Source organism: Pogona vitticeps, chromosome 3 (assembly GCF_051106095.1).
Source record: "Pogona vitticeps strain Pit_001003342236 chromosome 3, PviZW2.1, whole genome shotgun sequence".
In the NCBI taxonomy this organism is placed as follows: domain Eukaryota; kingdom Metazoa; phylum Chordata; class Lepidosauria; order Squamata; family Agamidae; genus Pogona; species Pogona vitticeps.
This window is the reverse complement of record NC_135785.1, coordinates 23,760,122-23,778,218: the sequence shown is the minus strand read 5'-3', so window position 1 is coordinate 23,778,218 and position 18,097 is coordinate 23,760,122. Positions and strand designations below refer to the sequence as shown.

The following is an 18,097-nucleotide window of genomic DNA, read 5'->3' as shown; positions in this document are numbered from 1 at the left end:
GTCTGACTTTACAACACGTGAAATTTCCTTGACACAGACAGATAGCTAACAGCTTTGATAATATTTTTGGTCTTGCTACCAGATTAAAAAAATAACTTATGGTAGATGGGAAAATCCAGATATGAGTTTAAAGAGATGCCACCTAGTTTTCTACTTTTGTATGGCTTTTCAGCAAGCTTTAGGTCATTGCACAAACTCTAATGTCATATTAGATTTCTGATCATGTCTCTTTTCCTCTTTTCCCACCAACACCTTCCAGAAATCTTCAAGTGTATGTGTGCGGGGGCATCATGGGGGAGGAGCAGGGGAGCTTCACGTAATTAATGCTGCATTTATAACATGAGGATCACATGCAGACAAGTTTATTTCAAGGTTCAATACCTACAACTTAACGTACATAGGACAGCAATCTTACTATTGAAAGGAAACTCCTAGTAACATCAATTACCTTCTGTTATTTATCCTATTAAGTTGTTTTTCATTTATGACAATCCTGTGAATTAAACACCCCATCGTTAACATCCCTGCTCATGTCTTGTAAGCTGGCTTCCATTATTGAGCCAGCCCAATACTTTATACCTCAAACCCCCTATGAATTGGGTTTTGCATAATTAAAATCAATTCTAAAACTCTCAGCTACATGATGCACAGCAAAGCCTGCTTCTTATTGACCACAAACCAAGGTTTGTTTGTTTTTTTGAGGAAACTGGTGGCAGCTTTTAAAACTAACACATCTGTCAATTGAATTCATTTCAATTCACTTTAGCTGATGTGAATGGTAGTATCACTGTAAAGAACCATTCTGTGGGCTTTTGCATGTTTTTGAATAATTTGCCTAATTTTTTTTTTAAAAAAATTCTTTAAGTTTAGCGCTGCATCACTTCAACATTTTTCCACACACAACCCAAGATCCATTTCATGAATTCCATCTATGAAACTGTATACTTCCATTAAGCAGCAGAAAACTTGCAGTCTTCTTCATGATTACCTTGCTTCTCAAAGCAGTTTTAAGCCACATGTCATGTTTATATTGGAGTATAAACATGGCTGATTTGGACTGTATCTCCCAGAACACCCAGTTGCAGTCCACATAAATAAATAAATAATTCTGAACTCTGTTTGAACCTGAGAAGAATTATCTAGAGGCTTGGTGTAGTTTTTTTTAAAATAGGAACATGTTCCTCATTATATTCATTTACTTTAATTATTTATTTAATGAAGTTCATAGCTGCCTTTCAGGGCTGCTGTTCACCCACTGAATTTAACTTTCGGCCAACAAAAATCAAGCTGAAGGGTTTTAGATAATTAAAATATTAATAGAATATTTATGTGGCATGAAATCTTAAATTACAACCACATGTATGTCTTGAGTGCAATCGACATTAGGTACATGAAAAAATATGATGATTTTAAGCAGGAATAGGACACGAACTGCTAGCATAGATATTTGAAAGTGGTTTTTATGACAGAAAATCACTTTAAAAAGCACACAACAGAATGCCTTGTTGGTAGTGATTATTAATGACCATCTTGGCCAGGTAAGGCTATGATTGCTGGGAGGGTCTTTGGTCATATGAGTTTTGGATTCACCCTTCCTCCTCCAAGATTTGAAAGAGGGGAATCCTGCTTCAATAGGTGATATCTGGCTTTGGATCGTCTCTCCAATTGTGTAGTGGTAAATCTGGGAAGCACTGGTGCTCCACATAGCCTCTTATAAGGAGACTCCAGCATTGAGATAATTGGAGTAAAGGTGGTGTTTCTTTTGCTCAAGTCAATGGCTGTTACTTGTCCACTCCAGTACCTTCAAACATTGTGCAATAGAAAAGCTTGCATCAATATGCTGGTCCTGGACAATTCTTTTACCTTTGCTATTTTGAAAATCTCAGTGCTTCATCCATGGGATTACTGGCTCTGCTACACTACTGACCCTTTCCCACCAAAACATCTGCAGCCTTTGCTTCTTTCACCTCAGATCTCTGACACTGGGGAGGATCAGAACATGATGTATGAGGGGAAGGGACTTCTGAAAGCTTCTTCATGTCCAGCTATGCCCTCAACACAGGGTAAACTGTATGCCAACCTGGAACTTGCTTAAATAATTCCCTTCTGCAAACTTTTAATGGGCGAAAGTAATAAATGGAAAAGTTAGAAAAATACTGGAACTTGTATGGAGAGAAGCACAAATATTTTAAAAGAAAGCTGGTGGTACACTGAGCATGAGAAACAACAGCTCACATAATGTTGAATGGGGAGCCACAACCCATATTAGGTGTGTGACTGTAGCTTCCCAGCTGTGATGGGGTACGGTGTAACATTTGGGCACACTTCTTTGCTTCTTTCCCAAACAGTATAATATGGGCTACACTGCCTGGGGGATTCTAGTCCAGGATGGTAACTTTCACCAGTTATCAGTAATATTATTCTGCCAACACAGACTACTCAGGGAACCATCAGCAATATTGTGTCTTCTTAGAAGTTTAGTAACTCACAATAGCAAGGCTTTACTTACCCATAAGCATAGCCTGGGGATATGAATACTCACTGAATTTCTACACTGATGCAGGCTGTCATCTCTCCACTTGATGAAGAATGCACCTGGAGAGCCCTTACTTTTAGACATGGTCGAGAGCAAGAGTTTTTGTATTGCTTTCATGATCCCTGTGATTTATACAAAATATATCTCCATAAAACTAATGTCTCTTCTCCTTGGCCATGGAAGGGTAGATTGATTGTTAAGAAAGAGACAAACATTTCATCCAATGCTTCAGCTTCTTAAATGTCTGTAAAACAAATGGTGCAAGAAACGGGTAATTTCCTCCAACTTCATTCTTCCCACTGTGAAAACAGTATCAACAGCACCTGTAGATGCCCACTTGTCCTTGTTGGTGAGGAGAAGAATATAGCAGTTCCTTCTTTTCACTTACAAGTTCAAGACAAGTGAGGATTTACATCTCTGTATAGAACACAACAGCTTCAAACAAAATAAAATTTCAACAGCACTTATCAGATCATGATTCCTATTTATCATTCAATTTATCTGCAAGTTCCCATATTGTAAAGGGGTATCTTAACATATATCAGGCTCAGGTACATCTCTGGGTCTGCCCTTTGGTCTCAGAAAACTTGAAACGTGCCTTTGGGGGGTCATTTGCTTATGTTTGAGTGAGGAAAGACTGGCATGTGTATTCTTTAAAACACTAACATTTTGATGTTAACTGTACTGCCTCCCATAAATCAATTCAAAATCAAATCTTACTTGATCTTACACTGCCATCTGGTGTTACATACAGAGTTGTAACTTGGTGTCTGAATTCTTCACTTTTGAGGAAATGCTGTAATTTTCTAATATATGCTTGTGATTTGAAGAACTCTTTTTAAATTGAGAATGTCAAGAATTCTGCCAAGGGCAGCAAGCAGAGGCATATACTGTAGTACTTATTCTGTAATATATATCTCTCTCTCTGTATATGCAGGGCGAACATTTGTATTCACTTTTTAAAAAACCATCCTAAAACAGGGGTGGGCAATTAATTTCTATAGGGGGCCACATGAAATTCGGCTGGCACCCTCGCTGGGTGCTTTTAAAAGCCAATTAAAAACCTGGTTATTCAAACAGGCCTTCCCCCCAGTCAACTAAGTTATTTTTTCTTTCCTTTTCTTCTGTTTTTTGAATTTTAGCCATCTTGAATAATATTGCTTATAATTATTGTATTATATATGTTATTTATATGTCCTTTTAATTTGTTTTAGCCTATGTAAGCCGCCCCGAGTAGACGTTGTCTAGAGGGGCGGGGTAAAAATCAAATAAATAAATAAATAAATAAATAAAATCTAACTGTGTTTGGGGGCTGAACCCACTTTACTTAAAACTAAAATGAAACAGTGATAAAAGAAAAAAAACAGACACTGAGCTAACTCATCCTCCGTTCCCCCGCAGCCTTCCTCTCTGACTGTCTTCTATCTTGCACAGGCAACATGATGCATTATCACGTCGCCTGTGCAAAGAGCACTTCCAGCCTCTTGAGCCGCAGGTTCCACAGCCTGTGGCTCAAGAGTAACAGTCAAAACTCACGAGATCCCAGCATCAGATCTCGCGAGTTTTGCTTACTGCCGTGCTGGGTGACCAGGTGACGGGCAGGCCGGACAGGAGCAGCTTGCGAGCCATATGTGGCCCTCGGGCCACACTTTGCCCAGGTCTGTCCTAAAACAAAGCAGTTTCCATCACACTATTTCTGGAAAAGCAAGGCTGTTGTTTTGTGATGAAGACTGTAGATTTTTTTTTTTTCCCGGGGGATTGAGTGGAGAGATATGAGAGAGAGGGAATCTTTAGCATAACCTCCTTGTCAAATGTACATATGTTAATATTTTGTAGCTATTTTGTTTTTCATCTCAGTGCTTCCGATTTTGTAATGGAAAATAAGACTCCCAATGGCTATTAGTCATCATGACTGCTATATATTACTTCCAATACAGGATAAAGTATCATTCTCATTACTTGTTGTTGGGGTACAGGAGCTATTGCGCTCATGTTTGTGAGCTTCCCAGAAGTTAGGCATTTGTGTTTGAGACTATATTTCTAGGAACATTTTCTTTCTTTCTTTCTTTCTTTCTTTCTTTCTTTCTTTCTTTCTTTCTTTCTTTCTTTCTTTCTTTCTTTCTTTCTTTCTTTCTTTTCTTTTCTTTTCTTTTCTTTTCTTTTCTTTTCTTTTCTTTCCTTTCCTTTTACTCTTTCAGTAAAAGCATTACTGAAACAGATTTGAAACCAACAAAATTATAAATCTACAAAAATAGAAACCATCTGATTTTTATAAACCTGCCTTAGACAGCCGGTCACGAAGAAAACACTTGCCTGAAGAGAAAGCTCTTTGTCTGCTTGCAGAAGGATAGCGAAGATGGGGCCAACCTGGCCTCCTGCGAGAAAGAGTTCCAGAACTTTGCCTGGAAATGGATTGGCAGCAAGTGGAGCTGCTGTAACAGAGGGGTTGTGTGATCATTAAAACAATCTGGCTGCAGCATTTTGGTTTCTGAACACTTTTCAAAGACAGCTCTGCATAGAGCATGCTGTAGTAATCCTGCCAAGATATAACTAAGGTATGTGTCATCATGGCCAAATCTGACCTCTCTTGGAATGGGCACAGCTGGTTCACTAGTTTTAACTGTGCAAAAGCACTCCTGGCCACCACTGAAACTTGGGCATTCAGGCTCAGAGATGAATCCACGCAAGCTGCACACTTGTGTTTTCAGGGCAGTGTAACCCCATATAGCACAGGCTGGATCCCTATTCATGATCTGCCTTTCAATTGACCTGGAGCACCTCTTATCTGGAATAAGTCTGGATTAAGTTTATTCACCCATATCCAGTCCGTTACTGATACCAGACACACATTTAGAACTGAAACAGCTTCCTAGGACTTAGATGGAAAGGAGAGACAGAGTTGGGTGTCTGTGTACTGGTGACATCAAATCCCAAAGCTCTGGAAACCTCTCCCACAGCATAAGGGACAAAACAGAAGCCTGAGAGACACCACAGACCAACAGCCACAGTGTTGAACAGGAGTCCTGCAACACCACTTTCTGAGTTCTAGCCTCCAGGAAGGAATGGAGCTACTGTAAAACAGTGTCTCCAAATTTTATCTCGAAGAGATGGCCTAGAGGTATATCATGGTCAATGGTATTGAAAGCCACTGAGAAGGTCCAGCAGAAGCAACAGAGACATATTCCCCCTGTCCAGTTCCCAGTGTAGGTCATTCACCAAGAAATTTGTGAAGATTCACAGTCATCCAGGTGAGGTTATCTGGAAGTTGAGTCATAGCAAATGGATTTCTTTCTTATTAGGTTGAAACTTTTCACTATTCATCCAAGTAGCTTCATCAGTCTGAGGATAATTGGTAGGAGATCTCTGATATATCCCTGATATACTGGTGGGATATATCAAGGATCTCCTTTGAACTCTCCTCAGGCTGAAGAAGCTACTTGGATTAGTGAAACATTCCTCAACTTCCAGTCATCTACCAAGGTGACCAAAGCAATCTCCATCCCATAACTCGACTTGAAACCAGAACAAAATGGATCTAGATAATCCATTTTATCCAACAGAGCAAGCTGCCTTATATGGTATCACTGGTCCAATTAGCCCAGTATTGTCAATTCTTACTGGCAATAGCCTTTCAGAGTTTCAGGCAAAATTTCCTAACCTGATCTGGAGGTCAGGTAATGGTAATTCAAGTACTCACCAGGTCTGACCTAAAATCAAATGAAACTGCATGTGTTCAGGATTGTATGGTGGTCTAATACCTGTTAAGCCATATATAGGGTTTCTCAAATTGGTACTTAGTGTTTAAAAGTACATTGTTTATTGTAGTAAATCACACTAGAGTAGTCCCATTGAATGAATGGTAATTTGGTGAGTCAGCTCCTCCATAAGTTCTATTGATTCAAATGGGCCTGCTCTGTGACTTAACTTCAGCATAAAAAATTGCAGCTAGAGTAGGCTTGTTTGAACCAATGAAATCTATGGAGGATTTTACTTACTAAACCCCATTAATTCAACGGGTCTACTGTAGTGCAATTTTCTACACTAAGCAACAGGATTTTGGCCATAGTTGTTGACCAGAATCCTCTTGTACTAAGCCTGAAGTATAACTCGTTGCCTGGTATGTAACCTGCCATTGCGCAAGCTGGAAATTGACCTAATTGTGATTTACTGACCTTGTGTTTGTGCAAAGAGGCATTGGGTCCCTCTTTGTGCATACTCAGGAATAGACCTACAGCTCATGTAACACAGCATTGCAAAGCAGGACAGGACAATAGGATTCTGGCCATTATTTTAAAAAGCATCAACAAAACAAACATCACCATTCTATATATGTTTGCTCTCAGTGAGAACATCGAGTTCAGTGACACTTGCTCTCAGGTACATGTGCATAGGATGGCATACATACAGTAGGCATCACATATATAACTTTTCTGGGCAGGGCTAAAATCATGAGAGATTCAGTTTGGGTTGATTGTGCCCATGCTCTTGGAAAGTCTTCCTTAAAAACTATTTTCACAAGATTTGGCCATTTAAATTCCAGTGTTGAGCATAACCTCATTTTACCTCTACAGCAGTGGTCTCTAACCTTGGGCCTCCAGATGTTCTTGGACTACATCTCCCAGAAGCCTTCACCACCACCTCTGCTGGCCAGGATTTCTGGGAGTTGAAGTCCAAGAACATCTGGAGGCCCAAGGTTGAGGACCACTGCTCTACAGGACAGTTTTTCATCAGGTTTCCTTGGAGAAAAATATTTCAGCTTTGTGCAAATGCATTTCGAGTCTCTGCATTCACCCATATTTCAAATCCCATGTAGCATCCAGAGAGCATGGCGAGAATATCTACAGCGTCAAGATATACAGAACCAGGACCAATTGGAGAAGCGCAGCCCATCACCACCTTCCGTATCCTCTGACAAGCTGAGCAGTTCCATCAGCATGAACACCTTTTCAGATGGCAGCACCCCTGTAAGTAAGGTCTCCCCCTTCCAAAGTTCTTTTGTTCTTCATGCAAATGTCACTGCTAGAAACTATTGAAAAGAATCTGCATGATTTAGGAGAGCTTCAGACAGTGTGTTAGCTCATCAATGACTGTAGCTGTTTTCCTTATTTGGGGATTTTGTAAACTCTGCGATAATGTTTGAGTTTTGAACCAGCCACACTTATGGCAGAGCCTGGAAATATTCTTGTGGCTTGATTTGTTGTGCTTCCTGGTGTTTCAGCCTTCAGATGATTTGCATTTACTGTACTTATGTTGTGACTACCAAATCTCTGATGATCTAGAGCAGTGGTTCTTAACCTTTTTGAAAGAAACGCCCCCTTGAGCCATTGAGGAAGTTATCATCGCCCCCCTCCCCGCGGTGATGATATCTTTCTTATTTATTTATTTATTTGTTTGTTTGTTTGTTTGTTTGTTTGTTTATTTATTTATTTATTTATTTATTTACTTATGACACTTGAATCCAATGACCCCTGAAAACAAAATTCAATTCCAAGAAAATGAAATGCCCCCCAAAAGTAACATTTTATATTTAGTTGCAAGTGAATTTAAAGACGCAAAAAGAAATATAAAAAGGGCATAAAACAAACCGCAATGCAAGAACTAAAAATTTCAAGACGAAAACTCTGAAACTAAATTAAGATTGGAGGAAAATATATATTCATGCACACTGTAAAAAGGCTGCAGCCATCTTCACAGGTTTGGCTTGCTCCAGCGCCCCCCTACCGCCCTCCTTCTGCTCCAGCGCCCCCACGCTGCCCCTTTTCGTTCTACCGCCCCCCTGAAAAATGAAATCGCCCCCTGGGGGGCATTATCGCCCACGTTAAGAACCACTGATCTAGAGTTCAAAGCTTAAAGAGATCATGCTGCTGGGCATGTGAAAAGTCAGGGCTGCTGCTTTTGCTGTTGTTGTGACCTAAAACTATAGTCCTCTGAACATCCATTTTTACTGTTGGTGAAGGGACTGAAGGGATTTTCAAGGAAACAGAAGATCAAATGTCTAAATTCAGTCGGAAGCAAGTGCTTATGAATACTGTAAGATAGGGATGGTGCAAACTGGAATTTATTAATTGAAAATATTTGCCCAGGTGGCAAAATGTGAACAATCCTTGAGGAAACATGTTTGTTATTTAAAATATCTCATATATTACACATTCTTGTTACTGAAAATATCTGAAAAGTTCTGACATGAATTCTCCTGTTTTCATGACTGGATTGTAATTACAGTGGCTTGTATGTATGAGAGAGTAATTGCAGACCAAGTAGTGTAGTTACTTTAGAAGTGTCACCCATGTCTGGTATTCTGGTGGGATAAGCTGCTTATCCAGGTGAGACCAACATTTCTACATTCCTGTTCATACTAGCTCTATTCAGACAGCTTCTCCATGCTGGCATGTTGACCATACACGTAGGACCAGAATAGACCCTTGCATTACTCAAACCAGCCTAATGGTTTCATGCCTGACACAACACAATAATTTCCAATGATGTGGAGGCTGTTCTCTGGTACAGATAAGCTCATACAGTAAGGTAAAGGTAAAAGTTTCCCTTGACATTTAGTCCAGTCGTGTCTGACTCTAGGGCACAGTGCTCATCCCTGTCTCCAAGCTGTAGAGCCAGCGTTTGTCTGTAGACAGTTTCTGTGGTCATGTGGCCAGCGCAACTAGACATGGAATGCCGTTACCTTCCCACTGTGGTGGTACCTATTTATCTACTCACATTTACATGCTTTAAAACTGCTAGGTTGGCAGGAGCTGGGATAAGCAACGGGAGCTCACTCTGTCATGTGGATTCTATCTTACAACTGTTGGTTTTCTGAACTTGCAGCACAGAGGCTTCTGTGGTTTAATAACCAATATGAGGAATGTTAGGAGCTGTAGTTCCATGACAACTGGACATGGCAGCTTGTTATGATGGATCCTTTTTCTAAATGTTGTGGTTGTGGGTTTTATTTTCCCTCCAGAAAAAATTGCCCTGTGAAATAAATTGGGGCTGTGGAATAAGAATACGCCTAGAGTGGTCATACAGACCAGATGGGTGGGAGATAAAATCTAAGAATTTATTAATTAAACAAACAAACAAACAAACAAACATATTAATTGTGCAGTTTTACAAGACATTTAAGACCTAAGCAAGTGTCATACTTCCAGTTTGCTTTCATCCTTGGAGAAAATCTTGTGACTCATTACAAGATTAGTAGAGATTAAGTACTGATTTTTTTGGTTTTTTTGCAATTTGTGTGTAATTTCTAGGAGCAGAGAGAACTAAATTATGCATTATATCATACTATTGAAAGCCACAAAAATTATCAAGAAAATTGTATAGTTACAGCATCCATGTGCTCTTAAAATATCAACAACATACATTGCACATTGTCTGTAAGAGTGTTTTTATTTTGCCAGACTGTTCTTACAGTGAAGAGCACCTCATATTTTTTAAAATTAGCCTTTGAGATTAAAAATAGAGTTCCATGTGCATTCAGAAGCGCACAAAGTGTTGGCAGTTCTTACTTTTTTTTCCACCCTACCAAACACCCCATTTTTGTGGCAGCAGGACTTTGTGGAAAAAGTGGGATTTCACAATAATCCTTAGTGTGAGATGAGTGAGGAGCGGGAAGGAAGGCATACAAAGGTGCATTCACCTGGTAGGAGACACTTGTGGGAATCCATATATCTCTGTCTGTCTGTCTGTCTGTCTGTCTGTCTGTCTGTCTGTCTGTCTGTCTGTCTGTCTGTCTCGATATCGATATCGATATCAATATCGATATAGATATAGATATAGATATGAATAAGCTCTTTCTGACTAAGATGACCAGACTATTGTCTGCTTTGTAATTAGACTCAGTCTTACAAGTCTGGGAAGTAGTTATACTTTGTATGTTTATTTTACTGTATGGAAAGCTGTATTTTTTAAATTTATGACTGGGGTAGAATATTCCAGGAGAAGGCAATGAGATGGTGGGTTTAATTTCTTCTGTGCCTGCTTTATTTACAATTTGTTTATTTTAAATAAGTATATATAGTGCCCTTCATCTAGTGGATTCTACTTATGGAGACAGCAGGTATGTCATAAAACACTGAACTGCACAATAAAATCATAACATTACTGAGAAGATGAGGCAGCTACAAAAACATATAGCAGCTTAAGGCATGACTTAAAATGCACAGGAAAATTAAAACGTCTTAATGGCTCAGAAAATAAGGTAATAAAGATGCCTGATATAACTGTTTAGAAAGAGAATTCCACAGGGGGAAAATTGTACAGGTTTCATTTTAAGACTATAGCTCCCAATTCTTGGAGGTTCAGTCCAAAAATACAATGTTCTCAAGCTTGGATGGGGTATACCACCACCACCGTACAATGCCCTTTCCCTTGGTCAAAGAGTTTCAGCAAGAGAGTTGAATCTGTTTAAGACAATGGGTTGCAATTTAAGAGGCACAGTACAAAGAAGAATGAGGAATTGAACAAATGTCAGTAGCAGCTCTTTCATCATGATACAGGGGGAAGTTACATCATTGAACTACATGAGACAGTTCTGAAAGGTTAAGACCTTCGCTTTGCTTTTTATCTTTCTTCTGTATATTCTAAACTGCCAGAATAGCCTTTGGCCAGATGAGTGGTATAAAAATTAAATGAATGAATGAATGAATGAATGAATGAATGAATGAATGAATGAATGAATGAATGAATGAATGAATGAATGTGTACCAGTGGTGTGAACCTGACATGAACTTGTGGTGTGTGTGAACCTGTATAGGTTGCAGACCACAAGATCCTTGGCATCAACACAGCTTGAATTCAAGACTCACAGAACCTAAAGAATGTAGAGCTTGACATGGTTGCCTCGTCAGGATAATTTTTAGAAACATATTTTTAGTAAATTCTTGAGTTCTAAAGAAGTGGATACAATTCAGATTAGAAAATAAAAAGGCCCTGCAAACAAATCACGAATCGATTCGCAAAAAAATAGCCAATCCATAGACAGCTCTAGTACTAAGTATTAGAGAAAAGTAAAGTGGCTGAAATAGAAATATTATCATTATCGGTGGCAATACACAACGAGGAATCCCCAGGCTCATGGGAAACAGATTTTTAGAGTTTCATAGGTCAGAGGAATTTGAAGCAGGTCTTCATGTATACTACATATATGGAGACTGGAGGAAGGGAGGCAGATAGGCTAAAGAAGATTCTTTCCTGTACCATGAGGACTGATGTACATTCAGTCTAGCAGGATGTGCTTAGGAAGGTACCTGAGATATCTTGGCTAGCAGTCCAAGAGGCCATGTCAGTTGGATGTTCAGTGGGATGATTCCTCCTTCCCCATTGGCTACTAACTAGCATGTTGTGTCATATTTTCCGTTGATGAAGTTGTGGCTTATTCAGTTGCGGTGATTGCTGTGTTCTTTATTATTTCCTCTCTGTAGTGGTGTGCACCTCAAATATGTCCATTTTCTAATCAAGCAAAATCAATTTTTGCTTTTCGCATGTGAAAGTGATTCAATAGAATCCAACAGCAGACACTGCCATTTTAAAAAAATGCCACAAGAGGTCTCTCTTCTTTCATATTGCAATGTTTGGGAAACATTAAAAAAGAAAATCGATTTACATTGGTAATGGAAAGAGGTTCAATCCCATTTCCTTTTAATGGGATTTTAACCTTCTTCATTGGGGTGCAGATTCCAGCATTATATTAAAGGATATGTTTTATACTTTTCCTTATCTTCCTTTTTTTGCTTGTAGTATTTAGATGTCCTGGATGCTGAAATTTCCAGTCTTACTGAAATGCTCTTTCGGTAAATAAATCTCTCTTGTACTCTTTTTCCTATAACAGTAATTCAGTGGAATTTTTGAGTTACTTTATAGCAAGTGGCTCCCCTTCCCCCATTTTCTAATTTGGGAAAAAAAGAAAGAACCTTGCACAGCTCCCTGGAATATCCTGGCCCATCCTCAGAAGTGGGCCAGCAAGTCTGAGAATGATTAAGGCAGAGAAGATGTTTCTCACATGAGGACCCAGTGAGGAAAAAGAACTGGTCAGTTGTAGCTACATAGCAAGGACAGCCAGGCAGTCCTGTTGTTAAAATTCATAAGTTCGAAATGACCTGATGGCACAAAGCAACAATGGCAATCCAAAACATCTGGCAGGTCAGTGATGGAGCACCTCTGGCATATAATATTAATCAAAGTCTAGTAATATTTGGCATCAGTAATGGGACGAACTGATCAAAAAGAGCTGTACTGTAATAAATTTCTTCATGTTTCAAAGGGATTTCTTTAGTTAATGGAGCAAATCCTCTTGTTGATATTTGTGGATCATCTTGGCTAATTTGATGCGCCGAAGGTTCAAGATTAGATTACATGCACGTCATATGATTTGCTGTTTGGGATTCTTGAACTATTTTGTATTGAGAAAGATAAAGTGCTCAAGAGAATGCATGCACCTAGCATCAATTATCACAATGTCTTCCTGTTTCTGAGACACACAGAGGCAGGTGTCTACTCTGAAAGTCAAAAGCTGCATTTGAATGCTGTTGTTGTTAAGTTGTGTCCGACTCTTCGTGACTTTTGAATAAACAGTAGCAATAAATCTTACTGTGTTAGACATTATATCTTACCACTTCAGTTGCATGTGTCATTTTAGAACACAAAGCACCCCAACCCCAGATTGCTCTACTGCTGGTGCTGGAGAAATGGAATTTTCTTCAGCATTGTCCTATAAAGCCTAGATGAAGCAGTGGCATCTCTCTAGAATGGAAGGAGCCCTGCTCAGGCAGATGGTGATGGTGAATTTGTCACCCCAGTGTCCTTACCACCTGAGGCAACTGCTTCAACTAGTCTAATGGCAGGGTTGGCCCTGTATCACTTAACATGGGTTCTTCTTGCATCTTTTTGAGATAGTTTAGTCTGAAATTCCTGGTAATTCAGTGAAGTTCATGGCTCAGTGGAGATTTAAATCCAGTTCTTTGTGGAACAATTCTTTTAACACTCTTTCTGCATGCATGTGTTTTGTAATTTATGTGGTATATCTGTTTACACTTAAGTAATTCAAGGGTACAAGTTATCACAAGAGGAAGTGGTGGATGGTCTGCTTAAGATCTTTTGGAGTATCAAACTACTTGATTCCATTTATGTGGTTGTCTGTTTCATATTGCTATGCACACATGTGTGTGCAAACATATACACATACACACATCTTCCAGATACAAGAGGAACATGTTGATCACCATATCTGTAATCCCTTGGAGCCAGTCATATTTCAACAGGTTGATTTTTTGTGCTAGTCAGCCATATCACAGCTTTCATTGGGTTGGTTTTATAAGAATTTTTAAAGGCTATTAGGGTTTCATGAGCTAGAGAGTGCTACTAAAATTGAATTTCCCCCTAGCCAATATGATGTGGCCGACATGCAATCAGTCATTTGATCACTGGAGCGTTATCTAGAGTGATGGGGATGTTCCTTCTGGTGATGTTCTGCTTGTATGTCTTCAAGAAACCCAAAAAACTCAACAAGAAAAAAACAGTGATTTACTTTCTGTTTGAAGGCAAACAACTTTATAGAAGCCTTGATCTAACCCCAATGCTACTGAAAAACTAAAAAAAAAGAGAAAACAATGTTCTGCTATCAGATTCTCCTGCCAAAGTCTTTGTGTGATAAATCATTGATGGAGTCCCACTGTGCAGAATTTAAAACAAGCTTTAGGAGTAGTACCTAGATTCAGGCAAAACTGATAGAGTGTTTGCTATGCAAGTTGATGACCAGGATGTACCAAATGTGGAATTCATGTCATCTTTGAATGACATTATTTCTTTGAAAGATATTATCTACCCCCCATTTTAAAATGGTCATATCAGCCCATCTGTAAAGACAAAAGGAAGGGACCAAAAGACTCCTCTGTTTCACTAATTTTATAATCAGCTGAGCTCCAAATGCAGAAGTGTCTGTCACTATTTACCGAGAGGTGGATGGTGTGAAGAGATAAAGCATTGGACAGAGACATTTGGACATTTGCCTCTCCACTCCTTCCTGTAAAGTCTCCATTTTGGTGATGGGTCCATTGAATGATTATTCTGCCTTCCTTCAGTTTAGGGCAATCAAGGGTGGGTGAAAGGTTTGGCCGTTGCTTGGAAAAGTCACACTTTGAGGCTGCAACACCCAGAATCCCCTGAGTCAGCATAGACACACTGACCCTTCTTGCTGGAGAAAGGAAATGTAGTCTCATAAAATACTTTTTTTATGTAGTCTCATAAAATACTTTTTCTAGACTCCAACTTTGAATGGTAAGGAGCACTTCATATTTGGAATATCTGCATGCTCATTTTAAATAGACAAGGAAGGAGCCTTCTTTTGTCTACCAGTTTATTTGTTTCTGCAGCTTTTGGCTCAAGCTGCTTGGTGGTGTTTCAACTCAGTTACCTCCTGGTGTGCATTGTCTGTCCCTTGGCTGACTAATGGGCAGCAGATGGTAGGAAAGGCATCCATTTATTTTCTGGAATCCTGACATCTTTGCCCTTCTTCTTTCAGGTACCAGATATTGTTAGAATGAAAAATATGAGTTATTACTAGGTATTTAATTACCGGTAATATAATCCTAAGAGGGTTCTAGGGGAGTTAAAAAGAAATACCTCTCACCCACTAGCAACCCCAAAAACTAGCCATATTCCTAGATAAAAATCTTACTGAATACCATATGGTCTTTATTAAATGATGCCATCTTGTAAAAACCTATTCTCTTCTGTATGTGTAACTTAAGACAAAACTGGGGCTACTATGTACCATCAGGTTGCACTTGACATATAATGATCCTAAGAAAGTTTGTGCAGCATGTGAGATGTCTTAAGGAGTGGTTTTACTTTTGTCACCTTGCGGGGGGGGGGGGTTCCATAGCTAAGCAAGGATTTGAACCCATGTCTCCTGAGCCCAAGGCTATCATTCCAGCCATTACACCAGCCATTCTCAGTGGGGGCCATATGATCCCCCGAGGGCCCTTGGCACATTTGAAGGAGGCCATAGGACTGGAAACAATTCTTCACATACAGCTTTATAAGGTTTGTCATGTGACTTATACCATCCTGATCTTGCCTATATTTCTTTCATATTGTATTTATGGCCATAGCAAAAAAAAAAAAAAAAAAAAAAAGGTTGAAAATGGCTTCACTGTGCCACATTGGCTGGAGATAACTTGTTTTTTTCCAGACTATGAAACACTTTCACATGTTTCTATCCATAATAACCCCATTTCCAGATTTATCTGTGGAATTTTAGTTAAAATTACTCAGTTTAATATTACTCCCTTTAATAGAAATAATGGACATGCATGGGCACTTCTGGGAGTTTTAATCCCAAATAATTTTTTTCTAAGTACCACAGAACACATATTTAAATGTTTCTTTTGAGGCATTTACATTGCTGAGAACTTTGCCTGAACATTTCTGGAAATATGAACGCCTGGTGGAAAATGCTAGTTCTATTATATCAGCGAGACCTCACATATATCCATGTTTTAGGCATCAAGCGTATGAGTCAGGAATTAAATTTATCCTTAGAAACCAGGGAGTTCAATTTAGCCCAATTACGTTAGCTTCATTGTGAAAAATCATTTCTATCTTTATTACATCTTGTCTTTTGCATTATGTTCCCTCAGACTCTCCCCAACATTTTATCTACTTCCTTGTCAGGCCACACAGGTTACACAGTCCCCATCTATAAGGTTTATAATGCAGTTTATGAAACCCACAAAGCAACCACAATACAGTACTGTGCATGTGTAAGATACTTCAGCAAGTTTATTTTTAGATATCAAGAAGAAATTTTCCAGGTTTTGAGACTTGCACTTTTAGAGTCAAAGGCCAGAATCATGTTCTGTTAAACGAGTTTTACAGTGAAATGTAGGATGAAGAGGATGAAGAAGTTGGTAAGGCTTGATCAATGGAAAGCACTGTTTGTATAATTGTTACACTTGCACAAGCAGCAGGATCTTGTGTTACTCCACTAGTGGGACTTTCTGTTCAACAGAATCTCACAAGGTTCCTAACCATTCATTTTAACTGCTCAGGAGTCACCATACAAGTAACCACTCCATACAATTGTGTGTGAGTTGTAATCCTATGAACTGATAATCTGGTTGTATAAAACCTTTTAAGATTAATATTAATCTGCTTCCCTCTATTGCCATCAAACACACTCCTTGATGGCAATACAACTCCATGTAAATTTAAATAGTTGGTCTTTCCCAAGCTAATTTCTTTCCTTTTACTTAATTTGAATAAAGAGCTCAGCAAAATGGTCTAAATGAGATTTTACTTTATTGGTTTACAGCCTACAGGTAGGGAAATGCTTAATTTAAATGTCTTAACCTGGGCATCCAAATAAATGCCCATTTTAAATTTTACAAGCCAGCCACTTAAGTCTGACTAAAATAAACACAAACATCACTACAAAGTTATTATGACCTATCATAGGACTTCAAATACCAGGTGTTAACATTTTATCCTTTTCAACAGCTTGTGTGTCTATTTAAAACAGCACCTGGTTTAGTCAGGTTTCTTCTGACCATGTTTATTCCATCCCATTTTTGCATTAGTGCGTGTTTTTTAACCCAACACATTCATGTTTATTTGCACCTTTTAGGAATATATGCAGTTTTGTATAAAACTTTCCAAAATGTAGCATAATTCTGTATGCAGTTGTGAGTTGGGAACTGCACTGGAGAAGGCATGGAAGTGCACACATTGAAGCATAACTGTCACCATCTGTATATTATCCTGGGGCACATGAAATGGTTGGTTTATTTAAAAATGCAAACCACACTAAAGCTTCCCCCCCCCCATCCCTACCTGCCATATTTGCAGGTGTTGCTGCAAAGAATATATTTCAGTGGTATGCAGCTGCTGCTTATGTGAGGATCAGCAGTCATTAGAAATTGTACCCATCACATGCTAGCGCAGAGAAGTGTTCTTCTGTAGGGCTTCTTGATCTGATGCCTAGGAAAATGCATTCATTTAATGTACTTTTGAGCCTACCTCTTCCTTTGATAAAACATCAATACAATTTGTTTCAAAAAAGCAACAAAATGCCCCTTAAATAAACAGAAAAGAAGGTGCGGAAGAACTCAGTAGATAAAGAACAGAATTTTAACAAACAAATCTCTTTCTCTTTTGCTTTTGGATCAACTGGATGGCCATGAGGAAAAATGAACATTGCATCTTTATGAACAGCTCACATGCCATATATTAATAATCAACTCAAGTTCAATGTGTGGGTCCCTATATAGCCAAAACAGCACAATTCAAGCACAACAAGAAAGTATCAACCAGCTGGTTGAGACCCAAGCATTGAGGAAGTTGAGAAAAACTGTAAACATCACCATCACCCCGGATGAAGGAGAAATAGTTTGAAGAGAATTGTACATACTCAGTATGCATGGTACATTGACAAAGAGTTGGTACATCAAGAAAATGGGTTGCGATGAAGAAGGAAAGCATGCCCTTTTCCAGAAACATTCTGGAAAAGGGCATGCTGGCTGGCTGGCATCCTAACCAGATATGTTAGCGTTTTGTTGGAAGTACCAT

General features: G+C 39.0%; 1 protein-coding gene across 2 annotated transcripts in view; it reads left to right on the top strand.

The window, feature by feature from the left end:
* Positions 1–18,097, top strand: part of SCHIP1 (schwannomin interacting protein 1) — a 525,056-nt gene that overhangs the window by 114,931 nt on the left and 392,028 nt on the right. For both annotated transcript variants that reach the window (XM_020791782.3, XM_020791781.3), the window contains exon 4: positions 7,350–7,500. In XM_020791782.3, the coding sequence (XP_020647441.3) occupies positions 7,350–7,500 (151 nt within the window). The remainder of the gene's footprint in view (positions 1–7,349; positions 7,501–18,097) is intronic.